A 26671-nucleotide genomic window follows, 5' to 3' on the forward strand; every position below is an offset into this window, starting at 1 on the left:
CAGTTGATACATGCACGTACTTTATTGTCTAGGTATGGAAGCTAATCATCTATTGATTTTATAATTTTTTTTACATTTTTTCAGACACCATAAAACATTTATTGACCTCGACATTTTAAAGTGCTGCCTGTGTACCAACTAATGGTTCGACCACTTGCCCGCAGGCACTCCACAATCTCCATTTTGACTTTAAGCAGACTTTTTCGATTATAAATTGGTAATTCAGTCCGGGAGAGCAGATTTTAGGAAGGAAATAAGAGGCCTGATGCGCCCTAAACGACCATGGATAGTCCTCAATTCTCCCTTTTAGAAGAGAATTATTCGCCTTGCCATGATTGTTTGATTAAAGCAGCTGATTGGGTTTTACATTTTAATAAGATATATTCGGGTTTCATTAACTCGGATTCCTCCCTTAGTATAATCTTAAAATCAACAAAGGATGTCCTAATCTAACTGGCATCTTGTTTGGTAAAAGCAGACGGGTTAGATGAATAGGCCTTTAGAGCTGCCCTATGAAGAGCTTTTCTCTGTCTTACACCAAACCTCCATATGAGTGTGCCCTAGCTCTTCACGGCAAATAAAACCAGACCTACAGGGGAGGAGAACCAAAAGGCGGGAACAAGAGATTTTATCTTCAAATTGTAAATGAGACACCTTTACGTAACCCCGGATACCCTCACCGTGGTCTTTAAGCCTCGTCAAAACCCACGTTGAAAGTCATTGCGTGATACTTGTGTCTAGCTCAGACACAGCCTCTCAGAAGTGGGATGGACCTCATATAAAGTGCAGTGGGGCACCACTAGCTGCTACGCAGTGTTGTATAGACTCAGTAACAAAAACGCAGCCTGCTCTGAACTAACTTTAAAGTGATGATCTTCTTAAAAATATCTTGAATAGGGCCACGTGACTGTGAAAGGATGTTTCTGATGACGCTTTTCTTCCAGGTGGTGACGGACATGCGGCTGTGGCTGCGAGGCTCGTGCTCTGTGCTGGCCAGTCACCTGATGCAGCTGATCCGAGCCATGGTTGATCGAGCCGCGATGTAAGTTTCTCCTTTTCAATATATAATATGAGAATTGTTTTACCGTTGTCACTGCATGTAGTAGTTCCAGACCCTTTCCAGCTCTTCCTCTCCCTTATATTTCTCCTTTGTCCCAAAACTATGCTGTCCAGTCCCTATTCCTTCTTCTTTGCTCCACCCTAGAAAGGGGTATTGAAGACCTCGTGAAAGGCGGCAGGTCATAATACTGCGCTTAAGTCTTTCTCACTGCTACCACATACCTCCTTGTTTCTTCCAACCTAGTCCTGTGATTCTGATTCCTGTCTAAGCCTGGAGCTCCACCTTGTGGCCGCAACAATAATCGACGTTACCTAGTATGCTGTCATTTTCTGCCTGAGCCTGAAGCTCCACTGCCTGTTTGGTCATAATGATGATTCCGACTTCTACAGCATTTTTCATGCTCCCTTTCTACTGAATCAAAGTTTTTACTCAATATTCCTATCTATCGGATGATCTGTAGTCCTGTTCTTATCTGAGCATTCTAGCCTTTGAGTCCTCATTGAACTTTTAGTTCTGTGCACTACCCTACCCTTACTGGTTAACTATCTCTGTTTTTGACTAAGTGCCTATTACTTACCTGCTCTGCTTTCAATTGACGGACATGTTGGTGACGTTCTCAATAGAAACTCACATACGCCTCAAACTCGCTTATCATTTTGATCACTAGTTATTTCCACTCCTTCAATCGTCCTGTCCAGCCTTCTATTGCGACCTAACCATATCAAATGTAATTGCTCTCTACTCTTCATCACTCCTTCACCACACCTGGTTCAAGCCTTCGTTGCACTCCCGTACTTCGGTCAACTTAACTGTTAACCAGCCACTAAATGTCAGTTACAATGTACCCCCACAAACCCCTCCACACTGCACTTGTCAGATATGGCTCTCACTATGAACTATCGTATATTTTATTAATGTCTCCAATAACGCAAAAAGAATCTCAAACACAAACTACTGAAACAGCACCAGGAAACACTATTTGCTGATACCTACCATAACATGCCAGGAAAACCAACTTTGTCTTCTGTTCTAAACGCCTGGCAAAATGGAAGAAATCTTCCTGCTCCTCCTACAAGTTACTAAGACTATCAAGATACCCTATGGAACAAAACTGATGACGTCCCCCTCCCCATTCTTTAGAGAGGGACTTCATATATCGATTTTTAAGACAGGAAACCTTCTTATACAAGCGACCAACCCTCACCTCATTCGATCAACACTTCCTGTCATTTTTCAGACCTCTCACACAACAGGGCTATCTGTCCCAAACACCTTCATCCCTCCAACCTCTGACATTCAAGCCAGAGCCGCCACGCCTTCTTCCTCCTTCTAATTCATCATTCATCTCTGAGTCACCCCCTGAAGTGAGTAGCAATCTTACCTCCCCCACCAACACACACCGTCCACAAATGACCTCTGGTTGTCCTTCACTTGTTCCCACCCTAACCAGCAGTCTTACGGTAACAAATCGCGACGTTGATCACCTCAAGCATAGTTTCTTGGGCCCCATCATCAGACCAGCTTCACCAGAACCCTTCGCCGACGCACCCCTCCCTACCATTGCTGAATCTATTCAACCCACTCAGACCGTCTACAATCCTGGTCCCAACGATAAGGAGCACTCCCATAGCACAGCCATTCTGTGCCATTCTACCTAGGACTTGCCTCACATTCTCCCTCACGCAATGCTGTAAGCTTCAATAACACATTCACATAGATCTTACCCTGAACGGAGCAAAAACTTGATTCTCTTGCGAATGATATAGAGCACCTAAGACTAGAAATCCCAAGTCAGGCTAAGTTATCCCGCTGTCTCACCGCTGAGAGTTATACATTACTTTCACACACAGGTTCATCTTCCACAGCCTTAAAACGCATCCCCTGGCCCTGTACTCCTTTATGTTGCCTTTCCCACTGATCCCCACCTTGCTCTCTGCACCCTATCTGATTTTTTTTTTTTTTTTTTTTTTATTTGTTCTTATTTGCATTCATCATCATCATAACATCCTCATATTTTGGCATATATTACACGGTTACTAACTGCCTGCCGCCCATTAATTTCAGAGTTGTTATCTATTCCAAACATAATATTACATATTGTTATCCGGGCAGCCATTTACAGTTTCTCGTGGCATATTAACAATTACTGCATACTAGAACCAATGATGCTCATCCCTCCCCAACAACATAACTACTTCCCCTTCCCACCCCGACCCCACCCTCCAGTGTGCTCCACTTCAGTGTACAATTTTCAATGTGATCTGATCTATAGGTATTTTGCCTAAAATATGCCATCTCTGTGAAATGACCTCCATCCCCATGGTATCTGCCACTCAACCTGTCTATAGCACTTCCAATCCCCGCGGCCCCCCACAGCCCCCAATGGTCAGCAGTCTAGAGGAGGGTCTGGTTCATCTTCCAGGTCTCTGTCGGGCCTGCGCAATGCCTCAACTAGCGCCTCCCAGGCCCGCGCCCGTTCCAACATCTTTTCCTTCTGCAACCTATGCGCCAGCTGTAGTTTAATCACGCTTTCGCTTGCTGCCCACTTAAGAAGTTCATGCTTCCATCTCTGCACCCTAGGTCCCTGGTTGTGTTTCCAATGGCTGGTTATCTCCCTTTTAGCTAATATCAGTCCCAAATCTATAAATTTGCTGGTCACTTTGTTGTGCTTTGTATGCGGAAACCAATGCAATAAACTCACCCCCATGTCCTTGTTAAGTTTTCGCTCCGTTACCAACTCCAGTGCCGTAATTACTTCTCCCCAATATACTGTCAGATTCGGGCAGGACCACAGCTTATGCCGAAAGTCCGCTCCTTCTGTCCCACATCTAGGGCAGCCAGCCGTTTCCACCCTAAAGATCTGCTTAATATGCTTCGGGGTCATATATGCCCTATGTAACACGTAAAATTGTATTAGCTGAAACCTAGCGTTCCGCGTACTCTTCCATGCTCTTTCCACTAGTTTAGGCCAAGTAGCTTCCGGGATTTCCCTCTCTAAGTCCTGCTCCCACTTCCCTTTTAGTCGATCCATCGGTTGCCTCCCCTCTTGTTCCATTCTCCTATTAAGGCATGTGATGGCCTTAAACGTGCCAGTCGCCATAGCTACATATTGGCAGGTTAATGACGTCTCTGGTTCTGTCAGCCCTGTCTTCCACCTGTGTTGGATAGCCGCCGCCAGCGCCGCGTGTAATAAGTAGTGTCCCCTCGGCAGGTCATATCTGTCTCGTAAACCCGAACGGCAGTAAGGCACCGTCTTCATAGAGGTTGCCCACCATAAATACTCCCTTCTCCTCCTAATCCCCCAGAGCTGACCAGTCTCCCCCGTGGGGTAACGCTGTGCATGCCCCTATCGGGAGCTCGAGCGCGTAGGGGCGCTCCACGCCATGCTTTTTATGACTCCTGACCCAGCAACGCTGCAGCGTTCTCTCTTCATTCGTAATGGTGTCTCTACGCAGCTTCTGCCCCAGCAAGATATAGGAGAGCACATGCCGTGGCATCCAGCAGTTGTTGCCTGGGTATGGCCCTCGAAACGTCTTCGCCACTGCCTGTGTGAGCCACTGGAGCTGGGCTGCCAGATAGTACCTTTCAAAGTCAGGCACTGCCCAACCTCCTGCCGCCCTGGGGTGCATCATTGTATCCAGAGCAACCCGTCTCCTACCATTCCCCCATAAGAAATCTCCCACCATCGCTTTTAGCTGCCTGAACATTGCCCCAGGTATCCATATTGGGAGGGTCCTAAAATAGTATAGCAGTCTCGGTAACACTACCATTTTTAACAATGCCACCCTCCCTGCTACCGACATCTTCAGGGTGGTCCAGAACTCCATACTCCCCTTGACTCCTCGGATTGCCCGACTAATGTTGCCTTCCAGGAGCCCGTCCTGAGTATGGTAAATGAGTATTCCCAAACAGGGCAGGCACTGTGCTTCCCATCGGACCCCTTGCACCTGGGGCGGTGCCGGCAGGTTCGGTCTCACCGGGAATAGACAAGACTTCAACCAATTGACACGCAGCCCAGATCTATTCCCATATCCGGTCAGCAAGTGTTTCGCCGCTGTTAGAGCCTCTCCGATGTCCTCCAAAAACATTAATAGATCGTCTGCATACAGCGAGATGTATTGCACATCCTCCTGCAGTGCTAGGCCCCGGTACTGCTCTCCCGTGCGCGCTAGCATGGCTAATGGTTCTATTGCTATTGCAAATAGCAGCGGGGAGAGAGAGCCGCCCTGCCTCGTCCCTTGCTCTACTTTACACACCCGAGAGATTGTCGTGCCCGTTCGCACTCTAGCCGTGGCCTCATTATAGAGGATCCGCGTCCATCTCGCATAGTTTTCCCCTATTCTCATTTTCCCCATCACATAATATAAAAAAGACCATTCAAGGTTATCAAAGTCCTTATCAATATCTACAGCCAGCATCGCTGCTCCCGTTTTAGTGTCTCGCTGTTCCACTAAGACACGCATGAGGCGTCTAATATTGCCGGCCTACTTCGTTTGGGGATAAACCCCCCCTGATCCCCGTGGACTAGGGATGTCATATAAGGGAGCAGTCGCGTCGCCAGTATCCTGCTTAATATTTTATAATCCACTGTTAACATTGACAGCGGCCTATACGCTGCTAGCTCAGCGGGGTCTTTACCTGGTTTTAGAATGGGAATTATAATGGCCTCCCGGGTCGTGGTTGGCAGTGTTCCCGCCTTCCAGGCATGTTTATACAGTGCCTGCAGCCGGGGCGCCAGTATGTCTACAAAAGTGGCGTAGAACTCTATTGGTAGCCCATCAACTCCCGGGGTCTTATTTCGGGCCATGTGCATAATTGCTGACCGGATTTCATCTAACGATATCTCTTGTCCCAATGCTAGTGAGTGTTCCTCCTCCAACTGGGGCCAAACCAACCCACCAAAATAACTCCATTTCTTCAGCATCTGCTGCCCCCATGCTACGATACAGCGTTGCATAATAGCACACGAACATATCGTTTATTCCCCGTTGGGTATATTTCATCGTAGCTGCCGAAGTTCGAAGCCCCAAGATTGGCGCTCCTCTATTATCAAGAGCAACAAGCCGCGCTAAGAGCTTACCAGTTTTGTCCCCCCTCGTCATGCATTTGCACATTATATGCTTTATAATCAAACGCCCTGAGCCTCTCAACTTGCCGCGCTACTTCCTCTCTCGCTCCCATCACCTCTTTTTGATCCCTCTCCAATGTATGACTACACCTCTCTGCTTCTCGCAACCGCTCATCCGCCCTTTGTATATCATCTAGTAAGGTTTTCCGTACCCCCACCTTCTTAGAAATACATATCCCTCGGATCACTGACTTGAATGCCTCCCATTCTATCGCTATTGTTGTCGCTGTATTTTCATTTTCATTAAAATAGTGGGTGATCCCCTGCTGGAGCTCTTCCCGGAATACCGGGGCGGGTCTTCTAGTATTTCAGGGCACAATCTCCAAGTTGGAATCAACGCCCGCTCTTTGTGCCATCCCAAGTGGATCAGCAGGGGGTTATGGTCTGACAATGTTTTGGCCAAGTATTCACTGTGTTGCACATTAATACAGACATCAGATGTTCCCAGCATCGCATCCAACCTAACATGCAAATCATGCAGACCAGAATAATATGAATAATCTCGCTCTTGCGGATGCTGCTCCCTCCATATATCTACTAAGTTCCAATTTGACTGCCATCTCCGCCTCTTATCCACAAGTCTCGCACTCGCCGACTCAGGCAGTGGTGGGTGTGACCTGTCTATGGTGACATCCAGCACAGAGTTGAAATCACCCCCCAATAGCAGCGAGCCCGGCGCGTGCGCAGCCATGGCTCCAGACAGGCGGTCAAAGAAACTTCCTTGTTCAACATTTGGAGCGTATATACTCCCTATCATGACATCTACCCCGTTCAGGCGCCCCGCCAGCAGGACATAGCGCCCTTCAGGATCAATCATCTTGTGCGTCCTCTGCACCCTATCTGATCTTGAAGCCATTGCTCTCAGGGAATCTTACCGTACTAAGATCCAGACTAGGTTTCCAAAACCCCCTCCACAATACCAGTAATTGTGAGCACAAATAGAATCCCCATAACAGTCAATGAGCCCAGACCTCCTTCTCAATTTACCACCATTCAGGCACTACCTTCCTCCAAGGAATAGCCCTGCACTCTCTCATGAATGTTCCTCAACTGTAGATCACCAGTCAAACATGCTACTGATATTGCGGAATCCATTCTCAGGGAAGAAATTGAGATCGCTTTCCTCACGGAATCCCGGCTTATTGACTACTCCACCCCCATACTTGACCTGCTGACACCACCAGGGTACACCATCATTAGATATGAGAGACCTAAAAGAACTGGTGGAGGTCTAGCCATAATTCACTAAGTAGGAATACAACATTCCACATTAAATAATGCAGAATACTCATGTCTCAAATACCTTGTTGCTGAACTTAAAAGCAAAGGCTCCCCTCCTATCAAATTTCATACCATCTACCACCCTCCTGGTGATAATGGCGCCCACTTCATAGAAGAGTTATCTGACCTAATTACTCTGTTTCCCTAACTGACACAAAGGATGTGTTCCTGGGCGACTTCAACATTCATTGGAACAACGCAGAAGACACCTCAGTCTGGCTACTTACGAACTTTCTTGAAATTAACGACCTGAATCAACTCTGCAATGAACCAACACACATCAAAGGCTCCACTCTAGATGCGATTATCACTAAAAATGACTTGTCAAACCACCCTCTACTACTTTTCAATATCAATACCCTGGTCAGACCCCTCGTAGACGTTCTAAAGAAACCTAAGCAGTTGACCAGAAATCTCAAACAAGTCTCAATATCTGAACTGTAATCCAAGATTTGTGAACTACTACAGCGTAACCCCCTCACATACACCGCTGATGATCTCGCTGCACACTATAACACCACGATTTCAGATGTTCTCAACCAAGTGGCACCACCTAAACTAAAACAACTGAGATCAATCAAATCAAAATCGTGGTTCAATTCAGATCTTAACAACGAAAGAAGACAACTCCGACAAGCAGAAAGAACATGGAGACAAAACCCCTCGACAAAGCATCTAGCACTACTTAGAACTACAAGGCTATCATACAAGAAACACATTTTTAGAGAAAAAGCCTCCTTCTTGCGCAACCCATTGGACAGGTCAAAGAATAGATTCAGGGAGCTCTTTAACACTGTGAAACGACAAACCGTTTCTTCACCCCTTATGATATAATCGCCACTAATGAACAATGTGAAGTTATTGCTAGCGTTTTCTTTGACACTGTCGCTAAAATTGAGCAATCCTTCTTACAAGTTTCTATTCTTCCCTCTGTCCTAACCATCCTCACCGACCCACCTCCCCCCTTGGCAGCTCCACCCCTAGTACCCATTATTGACCAAATGGCTCGTAAAGGAACTAACGGATACCTTAATCACTCCCAACCGAAAAACATTACCAACTGGTGTGACTTCAAACCCTTGACTGAAATTGAAGTCTTCAATATAATCACGAAATAAAAGCCATCGGCTCACACTAAGGATCCACTCCCATCCACATTGGTATAAAATCTCAACCACATCATTGCCCCGTTCTAGACTCTAATCATCAACACATCTCTCCCCTCGGGCTGTGTACCGGACTCGCTCCAACTAGGACAAATCACACCCATACTGAAAAACCCCAGGGTTGACCCTAATGATCTCAACAACCTCAGACCTATCTCCAACCTTCCGCTCCTAGCTAAAACTATGAAAAAATGTGTCTTACAACAACTTAACCATCATAAAGGAAAATTCAACCTACTTGACACCTTTCAATCTGGGTTCAAGACAGGCTGTAGCACTGAAACTGCCATGCTCTATATCTCAAATGATATCCACATATCCTTAGACAATAGAGACGCATGCCTACTTATCCTACTCGAGTTATCTGCGGCTTTTCATACCATTAATCACCCAGCCTCACTTGAATCACTGAAGATATGCTTTGGTATCAATGACACTGTCTTAAAATGGTTCACATCTTACCTACAAGACTGCACGCTGCATATGTTAAATGGTTTGAACACATTACTCCTGCCCTCAAGATTCTCAACTGGCTTCCCATCGAAGGAAGATGTACCTACAAGACTGAGTAGTTAAAAAACAAAATTCCCTTTGGAATTATTCAATGTATTCCTTCTAGAACTAATAGCACATTTTCCCTTATGTCAAGCATACAGTTACATACCAAAACCAATCATATAATATAAAAATATAGTAATGGAACCACTCTACTCAAGGTGGGAAAGTACTTGTGCACAACTTTTAATAAAAAAAATAGAAATTACATTAAGATATAAAAATACTAAAATACATTAAAAATACAATATACACAATATGAAGTCAATTCAGGGACCTCAATGAGAAAAGATTAAAAAGGCTCCTAGCAAGCTCAATAGATACCAAATACATAGATAAGCAAACCCCCTGGAAAGGAAACTATATGAGACAATACATTTTGCCTTTAGATTGTCAATTTGAACAGTGTTTAGACAGAACCTAGCAGGTTAGGACCTTCCCTGTATAAATGGCCACTGTCACACCACAAATTTAACAAGAATCACTGCGTCGATGCTTTTCGGTGGTCGTAGATGAATAAGGCCACCTTCTTCAGGCCTAACAATTTCTTTCCTTATCCACACATTAATTGTTCAGCCAAAACCGGAACACGTCTCGGTTAAAATATTTTCGGTTGCTCAAACTTTAAAAAACGACAGCATCAGGTCTAATTACTTGTCCTTTTTATTAAAATGTACCGGGACACATCTTGGTGGGCTATATAGCTTTCGATACCCTGCGTATTCCGGCACTTCCACTTCGTTAAAAAATAGTGACTGCCTGTATCACCCACAAAGCCCTTCACTCACATTCCCCAAACTACTTAGACAACAGCTCACAAAAGCTGGGAGAACCAGATCCTTGAGAAGCTCCAATGCACTTTTTCTCCTACATGCCTGTCAAGGCCTTGAATCCTCGAAGTCATACGATGCTCAATGGGGTCCACCTCTTGATAGCCCCAAGTTCTGAGTAAAACAACAGACTTGATGGGGTGATCAAGTGAGAGAAGGGAAGGAAGGGGTCAGCAGGGAGGGAGATCTGTACCGAGAGCAAATAACTATGAGATCAGTACACATACCCCCGCTGCACAAGAAGACCTCTATACAACACTTTGTGTGGCACCAATACCTGTAAAGAAAAATAACTGTTCGGATTCCTTAGACAGGTGTTCAGGACGAAGTGAAACCACTAGTGATCTATGGATGAGACGATAGAATTAATAGCCTGTCTCAGTGATTCTCGTCAATTTAAATGATATACAGAACAAGTGCAACATACCAATGATACCATAAGTGGCGTTTAACAGAAGGATGTAGAGCTGCTTCCTGTAAATGCTCGACAAGCCCCTGCTGTGGAACAAATAAACAAGCACAGGAAATGGGAAAGTTGGGGGGCGTGGCTATGCAGCGTAGCACGATGGCCGCCAGATAGGTTAGCTCCGTCTTACCCTTCTCATCCCCATAAATCCGCCACACTGATCCGGTCCCCGAGGACAGTAAAAGATAACGGCGTGCCTGCGGACCCCATCGAGACCAAAATCGCTGCTGAAGAGCTCCGGGAACTGAAGTTCTCGCCAAAGACATTTGTGACCTGGGTGGAAGGTGCAGCCGGGCTGAGAAGTGTCCACAACAGCCGATGACGTAGCGACGCACGACCGGAAGCGTCCGGCGCGGACCTGGGTGCCGGGCCAACATCATCACGGCGGCCGCAGCCCTGGAAGCGGAATGACAGAGAGGTGCGTGCATAAGGATCGGACGGGCGTGTGACCCGGTGGGCGGAGGCGTGACAGCCCACAAGAAGAGAGACGCACACATCAGCTGTCCTGGGACCAGGCGCTGGGCCTCTGCCCTTCTGAACAGCCAGGGGTGCGCACCCACCATAATCAGCGGACTCTCGGAGGAAAAAAGGGGGGGCGCCGAGACGAGCGGCCCACGTGAAACACCGGTGCCATCTCCACTACAGAGGTGAGGAGACGGTGCAACATCGCAGCAAAGCCCTCAACGAGCCTACATCGATTGGGGGCCTGCAATCCCTGTATGCCACCTAGACGGACGTCTCACCCGTAATCTTTTCCCTTTCCCCTCCCCCCTGTATCTAAGACGTCGATTCTCCCGTAGCGGTGGGTATCTGCAAAGCCTGCACACTGTGCCCCGGTATTGACCATCTGGCGCATCCTGACCTGACCTGGGGGCTGCGAAACCTCCGAAGCGGCGGCGGGCCTAGGAAGGAGGTCCGCCTCAATGGTGCTGTTGCGATCCTGTGCCTGTGGGGCCCCACCCGTACGCGCCAGACAGATCAACTGCCCTGGTGCTGCTGGAACTTGGGAGTGGATCGCCTCCTGATCGCCACGGGTGATAGAACGGGACTTGGAGGAACTGCGTAGGTCCACACAGCCCAGTGCTGGGGCTGCACTGAAACCAACCACGATGTATGGGACGAAGGGATCCAAGGTAGTTCAACAAAGTAAATTGGACTGCTTTGCATTCCCCAAAACGACACCTCAGGACCAGCCAGCCAGAGACAAGACGGTAGGTGGACTGGAGGAGAGCTCCCCTGAACCGACACTCAAAGATGTCACGGAGGCCATTTCTGGGGTCCGGTCCTCCCTGGAGCAAAGGATGGACACGATCTCCTTAAAAGTAACGCTCATCAGGGCAGACCTCACCAAAATTTACGAAAAGGTCAAGCAATTGGAGATTAAGACTGGGAGCTTAGTGGAGGACACCTCACAACTCCAAATCGAGGTCTGAGACTTCCAACTTTTCCGAAAACTAGCTGAAAGCAAGCTGGACGATTACGAAGGCCGAACTCGCCGCAACAACATAAGAATTCTAGGAGTGCCGGAAAGTGTGGAGGGGCTGGCGCCATCCCCTTTGTTGAAGACCTTATCCTTACCCATCTACAGCCTAAAGGTCTGTCCAAGTTCTTTGTGATCGAGAGAGCTCCCCCGCGGCGGTTGCTGGTGCAGGTATTAAACTTTCGTGACAGAGACGTGATTCTGCAAAACGCCAGAGTGGCCCCACCGCTCCGGCTTGAGAACGCCGAAATATCCTCCTTCCCGGATTTTACACAGGCAGTCCAGAAGGAATGCAGATCCTTCCTTACCGTCAAAAAGACACTACGTAACAAAGGAGTGAAGTACGCCATGCTTTTCCCGGCACGGGTCCGGGTGGATGTTGAGGGCAGGGCGGGGCAGGGCCCGGCCTGGTTTTTTGACACTCCGGACGCTGCAGCGGAGTGGCTGGACGGTTGGCAGGGAGCTAAAGAACACAACTCCCGTTGAGAAAGCACGAAGACCCTACCCGCAAGAAAGTAAAGACCCACAAAAAGATGGTGTACAGCCGGAAGAATCATTAACTCACATATATGCCCATGGGCGAACAAGGAGGTAGCAGCATTAAAATATTGAGCTGGAACGTCAACGGGCTGGGGGACAAGATCAAGCGCGCTGTGGTTTTGCAATATATCAGGAGGCACACCCCAGATTTAATCTTTCGCCAAGAAACTCACTTGGTTGGGAATTCCTGCAGGGCACTATTAACAGGTGGTGATACAAATTGATAGCTCGCGCAGACTTCACCACTGGCTCACGGGGAGTGGGAATCATAACACGAAATTCCTTTCCTTTTGTGGTAAACTCTACATGGTCAGATGACCTTGGAAGATATATTGGCATCACAGGGCAGTGGGAGGGGCGCACGCTCATTTGCATGTCTGTTTACGTGCCACCAGGCTTTCAGAATCGTACATTCAAGGACTTGGGGGGCATACTGCTCTCACTTCTGGAGGGTTTGCTGATGATGGGAGGGGACTTTAACTCAGTGGTTTCTAGGACGCTGGACCGTTATCCCCCCCCCCCCGAGACACTGGGGCATCGGCCAGATGGCTGCCTGATTTCCTGGAGGCATTGGGTCTCACGGATGCATGGAGGGCGTACCACCCGGATACTATCCAACACACGTTTTTATTCTGGGGCACACAATAGCCTTTCTCGCATAGACTACTTAATTGTCCCAGCATCCCAGATCACACATATCCATGAAATTAGACATATGGCGTGGGGCATTTCTGATCATTACCCGATATGGGCTTACGAGTAGCCATGCGCGTAATAAATTTATATAACATAACACATAACCAAACATTGGGACAGGCAAGGTGGCTCCCATTAATCCATGGTATCTCCGGGACCCGAAAGTACTCAAGGCCCTGCTTCAAGCCATAGACTACTATTTTTAAGAAAACGAGGGCACAGTAGACTCCCCTCAAACACTGTGGGAGGCATTTAAATCTGTGATACAGGGTCAGGCACTCTCCCTGATAGCTGGCCCACGTAAGGAAAAAATGAAAGATCTAGTCGAGGTGGAAGGTGCGGTCCTCAAGCTGGAAGAGGAACTGGGAGTGGAGGTCACGCAGAGAAAGCTCCATACCTTGCAACTTAAAAGGGATGAATATTAGGCTATAGCCACGGATAGGGCTAAATCAGTGGGGAGTGAAACGGCGGCAGGGTGTATGACCTGGAGGATAAGGCAGGGAAACTCATAGCATAGTTGGACAGGAAAGAATTGGCATCCCGGTTGGTGCCAGAATTGATAGACAAAGATGGCCAATCCATAACAGATCCCCAAGCTATCGTTAAAACATTTGCGGCGCATTTTAGCGACATCTATCGTACACATACTTCCTATACTGAAGAAGATTCCCGGTCCCTACTCAGACATTGTCCTTCCTGTCCTGCCGGATCCCACCGAGACCTACTGGACAGTGACTTTGCTAATGACGAAATCGCGCTAGCGATTAGGAGCCTCCGGTCGGGCAAGGCACTGGGCCCTAATGGCCTACCAATCGAGCTCTATAAACTAGCTCCGGACAAACTAGCCCCACATCTGCGGACCATGTTCACAGATTGCAAAAAGCAGGGGAAGCTTCCACTGGACCACTGGTGGCCACGCTCATCACCATTCATAAGGGGGGTAAACCCAAGACGGATTGCGCCTCTTATAGGCCTATCTCTCTCCTTAATGCAGAACCCAAAATTCTCGCTAAGCTCCTTGCCAATCGTCTTGTCAAAGTGATCAGCGGAATAGTACACCCAGACCAGTCGGGCTTTATGCCTCAGCGCAACACAGCATTGAATCTCCGAAGATTACATGGAGTAATTGTAAGATTGGCCACGATACAAGAACCGGCGATCATAGTTTCTTTGGACGCATCCATGGCATTCGATACCATTGAATGGCCCTACCTTTTTGCTGTATTAATAAAGCTGGGTTTTGGACCTGGGTCCATTGACTGGATATCAACAGGCTCAAGGAGCCCGCCGACCAGTCAAAGGCCTCACCGTAATGCCTTAAGACCCCATTTCTGCCGTCTGATTACGATGTGTTTCCGACATGCTTTCAATGCAGGGTTTTTCGACATGGAAAGCCTGTCAGAAAGAGACTTTGGGGGCCCCTAGCAGTTTCCCCTTCACCCTGCTGGCCTCTGGGTTAGGGGCCATAAGGGCACCGAGGGTACCTACCTTTTAGGCACCTTAAGGTGCCTGCAACGTGGTGCAGGAATTAACAGAATCTCCCATTTCTATGTGGGAGCTTGTGCTGCGGCCGGTTTACGGCTGCATCACTAGCTCCCATAGAGAAATGGGAGTATGCAACTACACCATGTGCAGTTGCATTGTAATAGCAGTGTTGGTACCGCCGACTGGAATTCGGTCGGTCTCAAGACTGCAACGTCCGCCTGACATCGTAATTAGGTCCTTTGTGTTGGAGTGAGTCCAGAAGAACTCTGGGCTTATCGCGCTGGGTGGCCTGGCAGAGGTTGTAAACAAAGTGTGGAATGTGGTTGTCAATGCCCTTGTTCGTTGATTGTATTGGAATGGGATTGGTATATTGATGGACTTTTGTCTTCAGTGCTTGTATTTTGATTTTGTAAGCAGTGTAATCAGCATGGCCCACCTATGATTTAGGCTTGATGGCTATATCTGAGTGTAAAGTTGCTCAAAAATATCATGTCCAACGTCTGTCCTATAAGAGGAAATCAATAGGAATGAACCTCAGTATTCACCTAATCACTAACTCCTGGGACACAGGAGAATACAAGGATGACTGTATGCACGAGAAAAAAAAAACCTCTGCCTCGCCCTCCCCCCCCCCCCCCCCCCCCCCTTTGAAGGGTTTGCCTTTGATGCAGAATGTTGATGACGACATGGGAATGTAACCTATAATGACAGTATCACAGAGGAGACCTTAAGCCGGTCATTGGTCAGGGGTTAAAACATAAACGTTGCAGCTGACACCACTCTTTCTAGAGGATGACAGTCTTTCTCCCTAGCGTTCCATAAAGTGAGACATTGGAGACTATTGTAAGAAATAGAGTTGCATCGTGGCTAATATTTCTTACAGGCCTGATATTTTCATTTATGTTTCTTTATGTCTCGGCCACTAAAATGGGTTCAACAACAATTATCTGTACTTTTGACCTTTGGAAATATTAACCTAAAGTAGTAAGCATAAGTAGAAATCTCTTCAAAATTATTTTAGACTTGCCCATCAATCACTTAATTGGTTATAAAAGCATATTGATGTAATTTTGTCATATTAAAAGAAGTTCAGGTATTTTACACAAAACCCTATTGAGGTTGCAGATTTGAGATGGATGGGAACCAGGAACACAAGGAAACCCAGATTCAAGAGAGCCATCTTGCTCGACCACCACTGAATGTCTAAATGTCAATCATTCTTTCCAGACCAGAAATGGAAAATGGAGAACTGATCTACTCTTCTATTCTACATGTACTAAACTCTGGAATAAGACCTCAGACTTCTTAAAGATCTTATTCAGAGAGAAAATTCAATATGGACTGACACTAATTAACCATCTATCTTCAGAGAAGGATTTTACAAGCTACTATATGAAATAATGATAATTTGGATCCAAAATAGTCATAGACATGTGTTCGAGGCATATGAGCTGCAGATTACACACTTTTGCATTGATCGCCATCTGGTGTTGGGCCCGAATGTTTGCAGTTTGTTTTTCCTCTTGGAAAGTCTTTGGAAGTCACGAGATTGGTGACTCCTCCTTTGGATCGTATTGCGCATGGGCTTCGGCTCCATCCTCAGATTGTTTTTTTCCGCCATCGGGCTCGGATGTGATCTTCGCGCTCCGGTTCCGAACAGCTTCCAGTTCGACGATCGACGCGCAATCCTCACCCCAATCGCTGTATAGTTTCGATCACGATCTCTTCAATCAACGCGCTTTCTCGTCGACACAAACCTTCGGTTCCAGTCGGCGGCGGCGGCCTTCGGGCCTACCCAGGCTCCGGTCCCGGCTCATGGAAAGAACTCCATTCAAAAAGTGCCCTCAATGTGGGTCCAAATTTCCCCACACCGATCTTCATGAGGTATGCAACTTTTGCCTCTCTCCGGAACACGAGGCTCGAGACTGTCCGGCCTGTAAGTCTTTCCGATCCAAAAAGACTATTCGGGACCGAAGAGCCAGAAGGAACATGGCACACTCCTCGATGTCCATTCCAGTTGACATCTTCGGAGACGACCTCGACGATCCGGAACATCATCGTACCGAAGAGGACCTCGTCAGTGCTTCCGATTCTGACGAGTCAGATGTGGAGGACATCACCCCGGCGCAGAGGGTCATGAGTACCAATCTACCCCCTCCCACACCCGCGCCGACACCCAAAAAGGCTTCGGTCACGCCTTCGCCTCCGGGCCTAGGCAAGACCAGAGACACTGCTTCACACACCCCACCTTCGGGCCCGGTGAAGAAGACAAGTAAGCCTTCCGGCAGCTCGGGCTCGAGCCAGCCTGCCAGCGGTGCCGAGAAACGCACTTCGGCACCGAAAAAGAAGACGGCCTCCACCTCGACACCGAGCTCCGCACCAAAGCCCTCGGTGTCAAAACCCAGCTCTTCGGCACCGACGCCACTTTCGGTGCCAACCAAACCACACAAGGCCACCGGCACCGACACTTCCAAGCCGAAGCACATCTCGGCGCCGACCAAGAGACCGGAGGGTCCCAAGCCGGGTTCTAAACAAACCGGCACGGAAAAACCTAAAAAGTCATCGGCCCGACGCCTTCGACGCCGACTGACCAAATTACCTCACCAGAGTTATTTACACCGGCTCCCTTGCAAAAAACTCTTACCAAGGATCCAAAAACTGGACATTTGACGCTCTCTACTAAGAAGAGACATTTGGAGAAGCCTGCTCCGCCTCCACCTCCAAAGAGGAAGGACTCTGCTACCTCTCCATTCAGAATGCCTTCCCCTGCTCCTCCACCTCCTCCTTCCCCACCTCCACCCTCTCCACCCCCACCTCATCGTTCTCCTACTCCATCTCCAGACGATGATGATCATGGGGACCCATATTATGATACAGGGGATGTGCCACAAGACCCCACCCCTACAGGATCTCCAGATCCATGGGACGATTACCATATACCAGATATTCCCAACGTCCCACAAGACGATATTTACCCCTCTAGACCATCTCCACCTGAAGATTCACTAGGGTTTAACCATCTTCTGCAAAGAGCAGCACATTATCATGGGGTGGACATGCATAGTGACCGTGTGGAGGAAGATTTGCTCCTAGACACATTCGATACTACATATAGGTCCACCTCCATACTGCCCATGCTCAAAGGGGTGATAAAGCATGCGGCAGAAGTTTTTAAAGACCCAGTGAGAGCCAGGGTCCTTAACCCACGTATCGAAAAGAAGTACAAACTTGCTACCTCAGATCCCTCTTACATCAGAGGACCAGCGCCACTAGATTCCTTAGTGGTCTCTACGGCACGTAAAAGGGCAAACTCACAAGCGTCAGGTGATGCACCACCACCTGACAAGGAATCAAAATTACTAGATGCTTCAGGCAAACGCACAGCATCCCAGGCCGCCAACATATGGCGTATAGCAAACACTCAGGCACTGCTGGCCAGATATGACAGGGCTCATTATGACGAATTAGAGAGCATAATGCAACATCTCCCTGAAAAATAAAGTAAAGCCAACGAGTTGATTCAAGAGGGTAAAACAATCACAAACACCTCTATACGTTGTGCCCTAGACGCAGCAGACCCAGCCTCCAGGGCCATTAACACCAGCGTCCTTCTCCGTCGTCATGCTTGGTTAAGAGTGTCTGGGTTTAAACCAGAAGTACAAGCCTCTATCCTTAACCATCCCTTTGACCAGGAACATCTATTCGGGCCAAAGGTGGATGAGTCCTTAGAAAAGATGAAAAAGGACACGGATACAGCAAAATCCATGGGGGCCTTACAGTCTCACCCGCCCAAACGCTCCTTTCGCCGCTCATCCTTTCGGAGTGCATCCAGAGGCTACTCCTCAGACACAGCCTCCACATCGTACAAGTCCCCTACGCAGACCACCTTTACAAAAGGTTACCAAAGAGGCGGCTACAGGGGTAACAACAACAAGGGCAGAGGCAAAACAAACAACGCACGTTCTGCCACGCCTACTACCCAATGACTTCTCCCCTGCTCCCCCCAGACCATTCCACTCCAGTCGGGGGCAGACTCACAAATTTCCTTCATGTCTGGGAGACCATCACCTCAGACAAATGGGTGACCCAAATAATTCAGTCAGGATACTGCCTGGAATTAACATCTACCCCCCCCCCCAAACATTCCACCCAGGCAACGCCCAATGTCACAAGAACATTCCACATTGCTAAAGCAGGAGGTAATCTCCCTCCTACAAAAACACGTAATAGAACACGTTCCTGTCAATCAACAAAATTTGGGGGTTTACTCCCTATATTTTCTAATACCAAAAAGGGACGAGACTCTACGACCTATTTTAGATCTCCGGCCCCTAAACACATACATACACTCAGACCATTTTCACATGGTAACGCTTCAGCAGGTACTTCCGCTCCTCTCCCAGAACGACTTTCTCACCACACTGGACTTGAAAGACGCATACTTCCACATTCCAGTACATCATGCTCACAGAATGTACCTCAGATTTGTAGTGGACGGACAACACTACCAATTCAAAGTGCTCCCGTTCGGAGTCACAACAGCACCACGGGTATTCACCAAGTGCCTAGCAGTGGTGGCGGCACACCTCAGAAGACAGCACATTCACGTCTTCCCATACTTGGACGATTGGCTGATAAAAGCCACTTCATACAACCAATGTGTACACCACACCGCCACCACAATCCAACTACTTCACCGACTAGGCTTCACGGTGAACCACCACAAGTCCCAGCTAACACCATCCCACATAAAACAATACCTCGGTGCCACCATAGACACCTCAAAAGCAATAGCCTACCCCAATCCGGCCAGGATTGCAAGCATTCAGGCTTTACGACAAAAATTCGTACTTCAACACTCCCTTCCAGCACGAGTGTTTATGCAACTGATAGGGAGGATGGCCTCTTGCATTTTCATAGTGCCTCACGCAAGACTCCAGATGCGTCCACTGCAAGAGTGCTTAGTGCGCCAATGGAACCAGGCCCAGGGGCAACTGACAGATCTGGTGTTGGTAGACGGTCGCACCCATCGCTCTCTGCAGTGGTGGAACACCACAAACCTTTCCAAAGGTCGACCGTTCCTGGACCCGGTTCCCCAAATAATACTAACAACGGACGCATCGCTCTCCGGCTGGGGAGCTCATCTATTACACCTCACAGTGCAGGGCACATGGACTCCGCAACAAAAGTTACTCCATATCAAACATCTGGAGTTACTAGCTATCTTTCTAGCCCTGAAATCCTTTCAACCACGGATTTCAGGCAAGGCAGTCTTCATTCGCACAGACAACATGACGGCCATGTATTATATTAAAAAACAAGGCTGCACACACTCTCCACAGCTCTCTCAATTAGCACAGAGCATATGGAGATGGGCAATTCCCCCCCAAATTTTCTCCTAGCTCAACATGTCCCAGGAGTCCAAAACACCGTGGCAGATCTGCTCAGCAGACAGACACAACAGATCCATGAGTGGGAACTTCACCCACAGGTTCTTCATCCGTTCTTTCAAATGTGGGGGCATCCACAGATAGACCTCTTCGCCACCCACGAAAACACAAAATGCCCAAACTTCGCCGCCAGATAACCACACCCATTGTCCAAAGGAAATGCGATATGGATGAACTGGTCAGGCAAATTTGCGTACGCTTTTCCGCCTCTCCCACTCATTCCATTAGTGGTACGAAAGCTACAACACCACTCCCTCACACTGATCCTAGTAGCTCCAACGTGGGCCAGACAACCGTGGTACACCATGCTGCTGGAACTCTCGGTAGTACCACACCAAAAGCTACACCTCTCACCATGCCTCCTAACCCAGAACCATGGAGAGATCAGGCACCTGGACCCAGCGCAGCTCAATCTTGCGATCTGGCTCCTGAAATCCTAGAATTCGGGTACCTAAACCTTCCCCCTGACTGTATGAACGTCATCAAAGAAGCTAGACTACTAGAGCCTGCTACGCTGCCAAGTGGAAAAGATTTGTTGTTTATTGCCATAACAACACAATCAATCCTCTAGACGTGTTTATACAACACATCATATGCTACTTACTCCACCTACAAAGGTGTAATCTAGCCTATACCTCCATTCGGCTACACCTCGCAGCAATTGCAGCTTACTTACAAAACAGGCAGCACCTATCACTTTTCAGAGTACCTGCCATTGAAGCCTTCATGGAAGGCCTCAAAAGAATAATTCCCCCCAGAGTACCACCCTCACCTGTGTGGAACTTAAATATCGTGCTCACAAGGCTGATAGGGCCTCCCTTCGAACCTTTGCATAAATGCGACCTGCAATTCCTCACATGGAAAACAGCTTTCCTTGTAGCCATCACTTCCCTTAGAAGGGTCAGTGAGATACAAGCACTTACCATACAAGAACCTTTTCTTCAAATGCACCAGAACAAGGTTGTTCTCCGTACCAACCCAAAATTCCTACCTAAAGTCATTTCCCCTTTTCACCTAAACCAATCTGTAGAATTACCAGTATTTTTCTCGCAACCTCAGACCGTTGCAGAAAGGGAGAAACAAAGCGGGGAGTAGAGAGGTACCACTCAACGAGTGGTGGAGGTGGATACTTCCTCCCAGTAAAGCGTACATAAACACAAGGATCCACCCACAGGTATAGTGAATCAAGAGTCTCCCGTTTATACAATATGTATCCCACAGTCGTGGAGAGTACACATCAGTTGTTAAAATACCCCTCACACACCAAAAGGGCCCTTGGTGTCATGCTTCATCATAGGGGTCTTCCCGCCCCTCTACGGGACGGGGTGTGCTACAACCTACGTTTGCGTGGGAGCACTGTTCTTATTGAGACTGCTATGTGTGGTGCAGGGGTGTGCGAGGAAGGGTCAGGAGTGGATGGAGAGTGATTTAAAAAATACCTGGCTCTCTGGTCTAGGAAAATTTATTCTGCCGTCTAAGCTGGTATTAGTAAAAGGTGAGGGGGAGGAGGGTGTATGCCTCAATGAGCTAGGCCTCCTAATGGTGTCGACATGTTTCGAAGCTTCCCCATGCTTCTTCGTCAGGACCTTAAGGATCCCTTCCTACGACGCACTGTGATGTGTAAAAAATAACAACAAAATAGTGAGTGAAAAAAAATTCAAAATGGAAGTAAATAGCCTCCAAAAGTTGGTAATGCCCCAATGGGTCTTAAATACTCCTATTAACTTGCTGAAAAGAGAAAAGTATCCTCATGAGCTCAAATACCGAGTGGTAGGAGTGCCAAATAGGCTGCGCCTCCAAGGATCAGTGTCCTGCCCAAATAACCACCCCGGTCGGCTCCGTCGACTCACTCACTATTTTGTTGTTATTTTTTACACATCACAGTGCGTCGTAGGAAGGGATCCTTAAGGTCCTGACGAAGAAGCATGGGGAAGCTTCGAAACATGTCGACACCATTAGGAGGCCTAGCTCATTGAGGCATACACCCTCCTCCCCCTCACCTTTTACTAATACCAGCTTAGACGGCAGAATACATTTTCCTAGACCAGAGAGCCAGGTATTTTTTAAATCACTCTCCATCCACTCCTGACCCTTCCTCGCACACCCCTGCACCACACATAGCAGTCTCAATAAGAACAGTGCTCCCACACAAACGTAGGTTGTAGCACGCCCCGTCCCGTAGAGGGGCGGGAAGACCCCTATGATGAAGCATGACACCAAGGGCCCTTTTGGTGTGTGAGGGGTATTTTAACAACTGATGTGTACTCTCCACGACTGTGGGATACATATTGTATAAACGGGAGACTCTTGATTCACTATACCTGTGGGTGGATCCTTGTGTTTATGTACGTTGCAGAAAGGGCTCTGCTCACGCTAGATGTCAAACTAGCCATACTTTACTATATCCAAAGGACACAACCTTTCAGAAAGACCAAACAACTGTTTGTCTCTTTCTCTCCACCACACAAGGGCAACCCCATCTCAGAATCAGGGATAGCTAGGTGGATTGTAAAATGCATCCAGATTTGCTACCATAAAGCAAAACGAATGCTTTCCGTTCCCTCTAAAGCCCATTCTACACGGAAGATAGGGGCTTCCATGGCTTTTCTAGGGAACATCCCACTAGATGATATCTGCAAAGCAGCTACATGGTCAACACCGCACACTTTCACTAAACACTATTGTGTAGATGTGCAAACCAAGCAACAAGCTAGTGTGGGCCAGGCTGTACTAAAAACATTTTTCAAACCACTGCAACAGATACCGGTGGTCGCTGCTAAGGTTGGGAACTGCTATATAGTCTATGCAAAAGTGTGTAATCTGCAGCTCATATGCCTCGAATGGAATATGCTACTTACCAGTATGCATCTGTTCTTGGCATGTAGAGCTGCAGATCTACACACGCCCACCTGCCTCCCCGGCTACCTGTATCTGTTCCAGTCTATCGTATTTAGATACAACACACATGGGTTTCTTCACTGTTGTTACTACGCTCCATCTTTCCCTGCTGGCGAAAAACAATCTGAGGATGGAGCCGAAGCCCATGCGCAACACGATCCAAAGGAGGAGTAACCGACCTCCTGACTTCCAAAGACTTTCCAAGAGGAAAAACAAACTGCAAACATCCGGGCCCAACACCAGATGGCGATCTATGCAAAAGTGTGTAGATCTGCAGCTCTACATGCCAAGAACAGATGCATACTGGTAAGTAGCATATTCCTTCCTTTGATGGAAATGTTCACATTATGTGGCGACAAAAAGTAAACGTCAAAGAAGAGCAGCCCTATTTTTCCATTTAGAAGATGCAGAGCAGTCCTCTTCTAACAGCTCTCTTGCCACAAGGCTCATACTTCTAAATTCCTTGGTCCTACAAGAAACTTCAAATCAATGATGTCAAACTTTCAGGGATGTAGCAGCAAACCACATAATTCCTTAACTAATTCCAAAGATCAGGTACCGTTGTCACCAGCATAGGATCCCACCCTAAGACCCAATGTGTTTGCCTTCCAGCTCCAACCTGACTGAACAGAGCAATAAAACTAACCTTGGCACAGATACCTGAAAAAGGGGCGTGCCTGACGTCTGTTTAAACAGTTGGATTCCCGTGGAGGGCAATTTAATTACTGTTGGCGGACTTGATGGGAGCACATTCCCCATGGACTGCACACGTATTTGAACTTTCACTGAAGTTCGATTCTATTACTGATACCAAGACATTAATAAGCCCTGAGGAAGGTCAGAAAAAACTTTTTCCTGATCGAAACGCGTTGGCTGGACGATTTTCAAGTGTAAATATGTTTTAAGGGACAAAATAAAGGATGGAATCTGTTTCTTCAATTATACATCATCTTGAATTTTATTGGAAAGAGATATCCTCCTGGGGCACCATTCCACCCAAAGTATCTGTCAAAAGCAACACTGTTTTGTCCATATTGCCTCTGGCAGTACTCTCCAACGCAAGCTGAAAATTTCTTAAGATCAGTCTGTAGCAGCCAAACATTTGCTGAAATGCATGCCCTGATCAAGGAGGAGGAATATACTAGGGCTAATGGAGAACTGGATTTGCAATTATGAAGTCACCCTGCTCGACACCATAAATTCACCAAATTTTCACAACATTACGAAAAACAGATCGGAAGGCATAAGAGTAGCATTAACGATCATCTAACAAAAATCACTAGCATCTTCTGAAATTGCAAACTCAATTTAAATGTCATTTGAACATATTTTGCACATTTCTTTGTGACCTAATTCTTCATTCATCATAATACTTTACTGCAAACCAGTCTACAATCTTTTCCTTTATCAAACATATTTTGGAAGTAGTCTTGTCTAACCAATTCCAAGCAATAAGTTTCTTGCGTATTGTAGGCCCCTTCAGTCTCTGGGTTAACATTCTAAGCAACACAAAAGCTCTTAAACTGGCTGGGAACATAGAAGTGGTAAAGAATGCTTTTTTTCTGTCCCAAAAAAGCTGAGGTCATTAAAAATCTTGGAGTGTGGTTTGACTCAAATATCTGCTTCAGTCATCAAATCTCAGCTGTGCGTAAAAACACACTATCTTTTAACTCAGGCTGCAAAGACAGATCATCCTGTTGCCCAAGTTATCATACTGTATCAAGTTGATCACAGCCTTGGTAGGATCGAGGCTAAATTTACTGCAACATCTGTGTGGCTGCCTCAACGAAAGAAATTATGAAATTGCAGAGACTACAAGACCAGACAGCTAGACTTTTTTCAACATTGAGAAATCGGAGTACTTCTCCCAGCCTCTCATTGCACTGTAGAGGCTCCTGACCACGCAAAAAATAAAGTTCAGAATGCTCTAAAGCATTTTCAAACCCCAGAATGTGATGGCCTATAATGCATAGAAATGTTTCCCACAAAGGATGCATAAAGCCGAACACTGAGGTTCAGTAAGGTAAAGCTGTAACCATATCTTATTCAACCATACGTCACCCAGAGGCAGGTCTGTCTGGGTGACTGGATTACAGCTCTGAACCTCCACCTGATCAAAGGTGCCAACCAAGAAAAATCTGAAAACAAGAAACGTCAAAAAGCCTTCTCCTGTCTATCATGATAGTCATGTAACTATTTTCCTGCTAAAAATTACAAGATTCTAACTAATTTCAGCTTGATCCATGCAGATTTCTGTATTTACATACCAATAACAGATCCTTGTGCCAAGATGTAATATGTAGAGGGGTCATGCCACCTTTACAGTTGTAACCTACTACACAACCACCACTATAGAGTGACAATAAATGCAACTTGGCATATTAAAAAAACAAATATATATTATGTTCAAATGAGAACTGTTAAATTTCTGCACAGTCTGCTCAGGTAAACAACTGGAAAAGACTGGCAGGATTACCAATTCTTGCGCTGCATGCTTGTTTTTATAAAGTAAATGACTTTAAATCTGTTTATCACCTGATACTCTAAAGATGACACAGCTGATACTCCGTGAACTCCTTGGGTGTCAGGACTTGTATTACGTTGTCTTTGTATTGTTACAGAGATCTTCATACCCTAAACCACTTTCCGACTCGTCGAAAAAGTAGCTGCTTCATGTGTTGTGCATGGTTTGTACATTGTTGTTTGCTTATAGTGGGCGATGTTGGCAGAGTGTTGGTGTTGTACATGAGTTTTGAAAGTGTGCTCTGATTTTAATTACAGTGAAGTTACCAAGGTAGTTTCTTTAAATCTTGGCGTGCTGCAGAGAAATATGTAAGGGATAGTCCTATTGGCTTATACCTACCACAGTTTTCTTATCTCATTTACTCCAGTGCTTAATTTGTAAAAGAAAAACTATGGGCCCAAAGCTCTGCTAAAAGCCGAATACCATGGCAGGTAATCGTTAATTCACTACCATGCACCCCTACCCCTTTTTCTCTCTTGCAGGTTCTTGCTGTCATCCGTTGTAGCGGTTTTGCCATCTTTCTCTTTTTCCGTCTTTCTGATCTGTGTATTTTTTCCTCAGTTGCACTTGTTAAATATCCGATGCGTAAAAATAAGTGCTGTTCCCCCAAAAATAAGTGCTGTGTGCTCCCCCACCGACAAGCACCAGCTCAAATTAAACACTGGTTTACTCATTCTGTCAACTGAGTATGTTGATATGAGAAACTGGGCTTGGTCTATTAAGGAATTCTACTAGTCCATCCCAAGAATGACCACATAAATAACAGTACTTGAGCAGTAGTCTAGGCCAGAAATAGAGATGGTGCAACCCAACAACCAGAGACACCCTGGTAGTGGGTTTGTGATGTTCATTCTGAAGTGAAGGTTCAGGATAACCAGAGACACCAATATAGTGTGTCTGCAAACGTCACCAAGAAGTGGAGAAGCAACCCAAGAAATATCCAGAAACACTACAGTGACAGGTCTTTGGTATTCACCAAGAAGTGGAGAAGGTACAACTCAAGGAATAACTGGAGTTACCACATTAGTGGGTTCATGTGGCTGCCATGCAGAAGCTAGATGGCACGGGACATGTTTAGATTGCACTCGTTTGTCTATAATAAGTGAATGACA

At 46.9% G+C, this 26671-nt stretch overlaps 1 protein-coding gene across 1 annotated transcript in view; it reads left to right on the plus strand.

Annotated features, from left to right (window-relative positions):
• ASL (argininosuccinate lyase) overlaps positions 1 to 26671 on the plus strand; it is a 252739-nt gene that overhangs the window by 110933 nt on the left and 115135 nt on the right. The window contains exon 6 of the mRNA XM_085649763.1: positions 945 to 1042. Within this exon, the coding sequence (XP_085505889.1) occupies positions 945 to 1042 (98 nt within the window). The remainder of the gene's footprint in view (positions 1 to 944; positions 1043 to 26671) is intronic.

This window comes from Triturus cristatus, chromosome 3_2 (assembly GCF_964204655.1).
Source record: "Triturus cristatus chromosome 3_2, aTriCri1.1, whole genome shotgun sequence".
Taxonomy (NCBI): domain Eukaryota; kingdom Metazoa; phylum Chordata; class Amphibia; order Caudata; family Salamandridae; genus Triturus; species Triturus cristatus.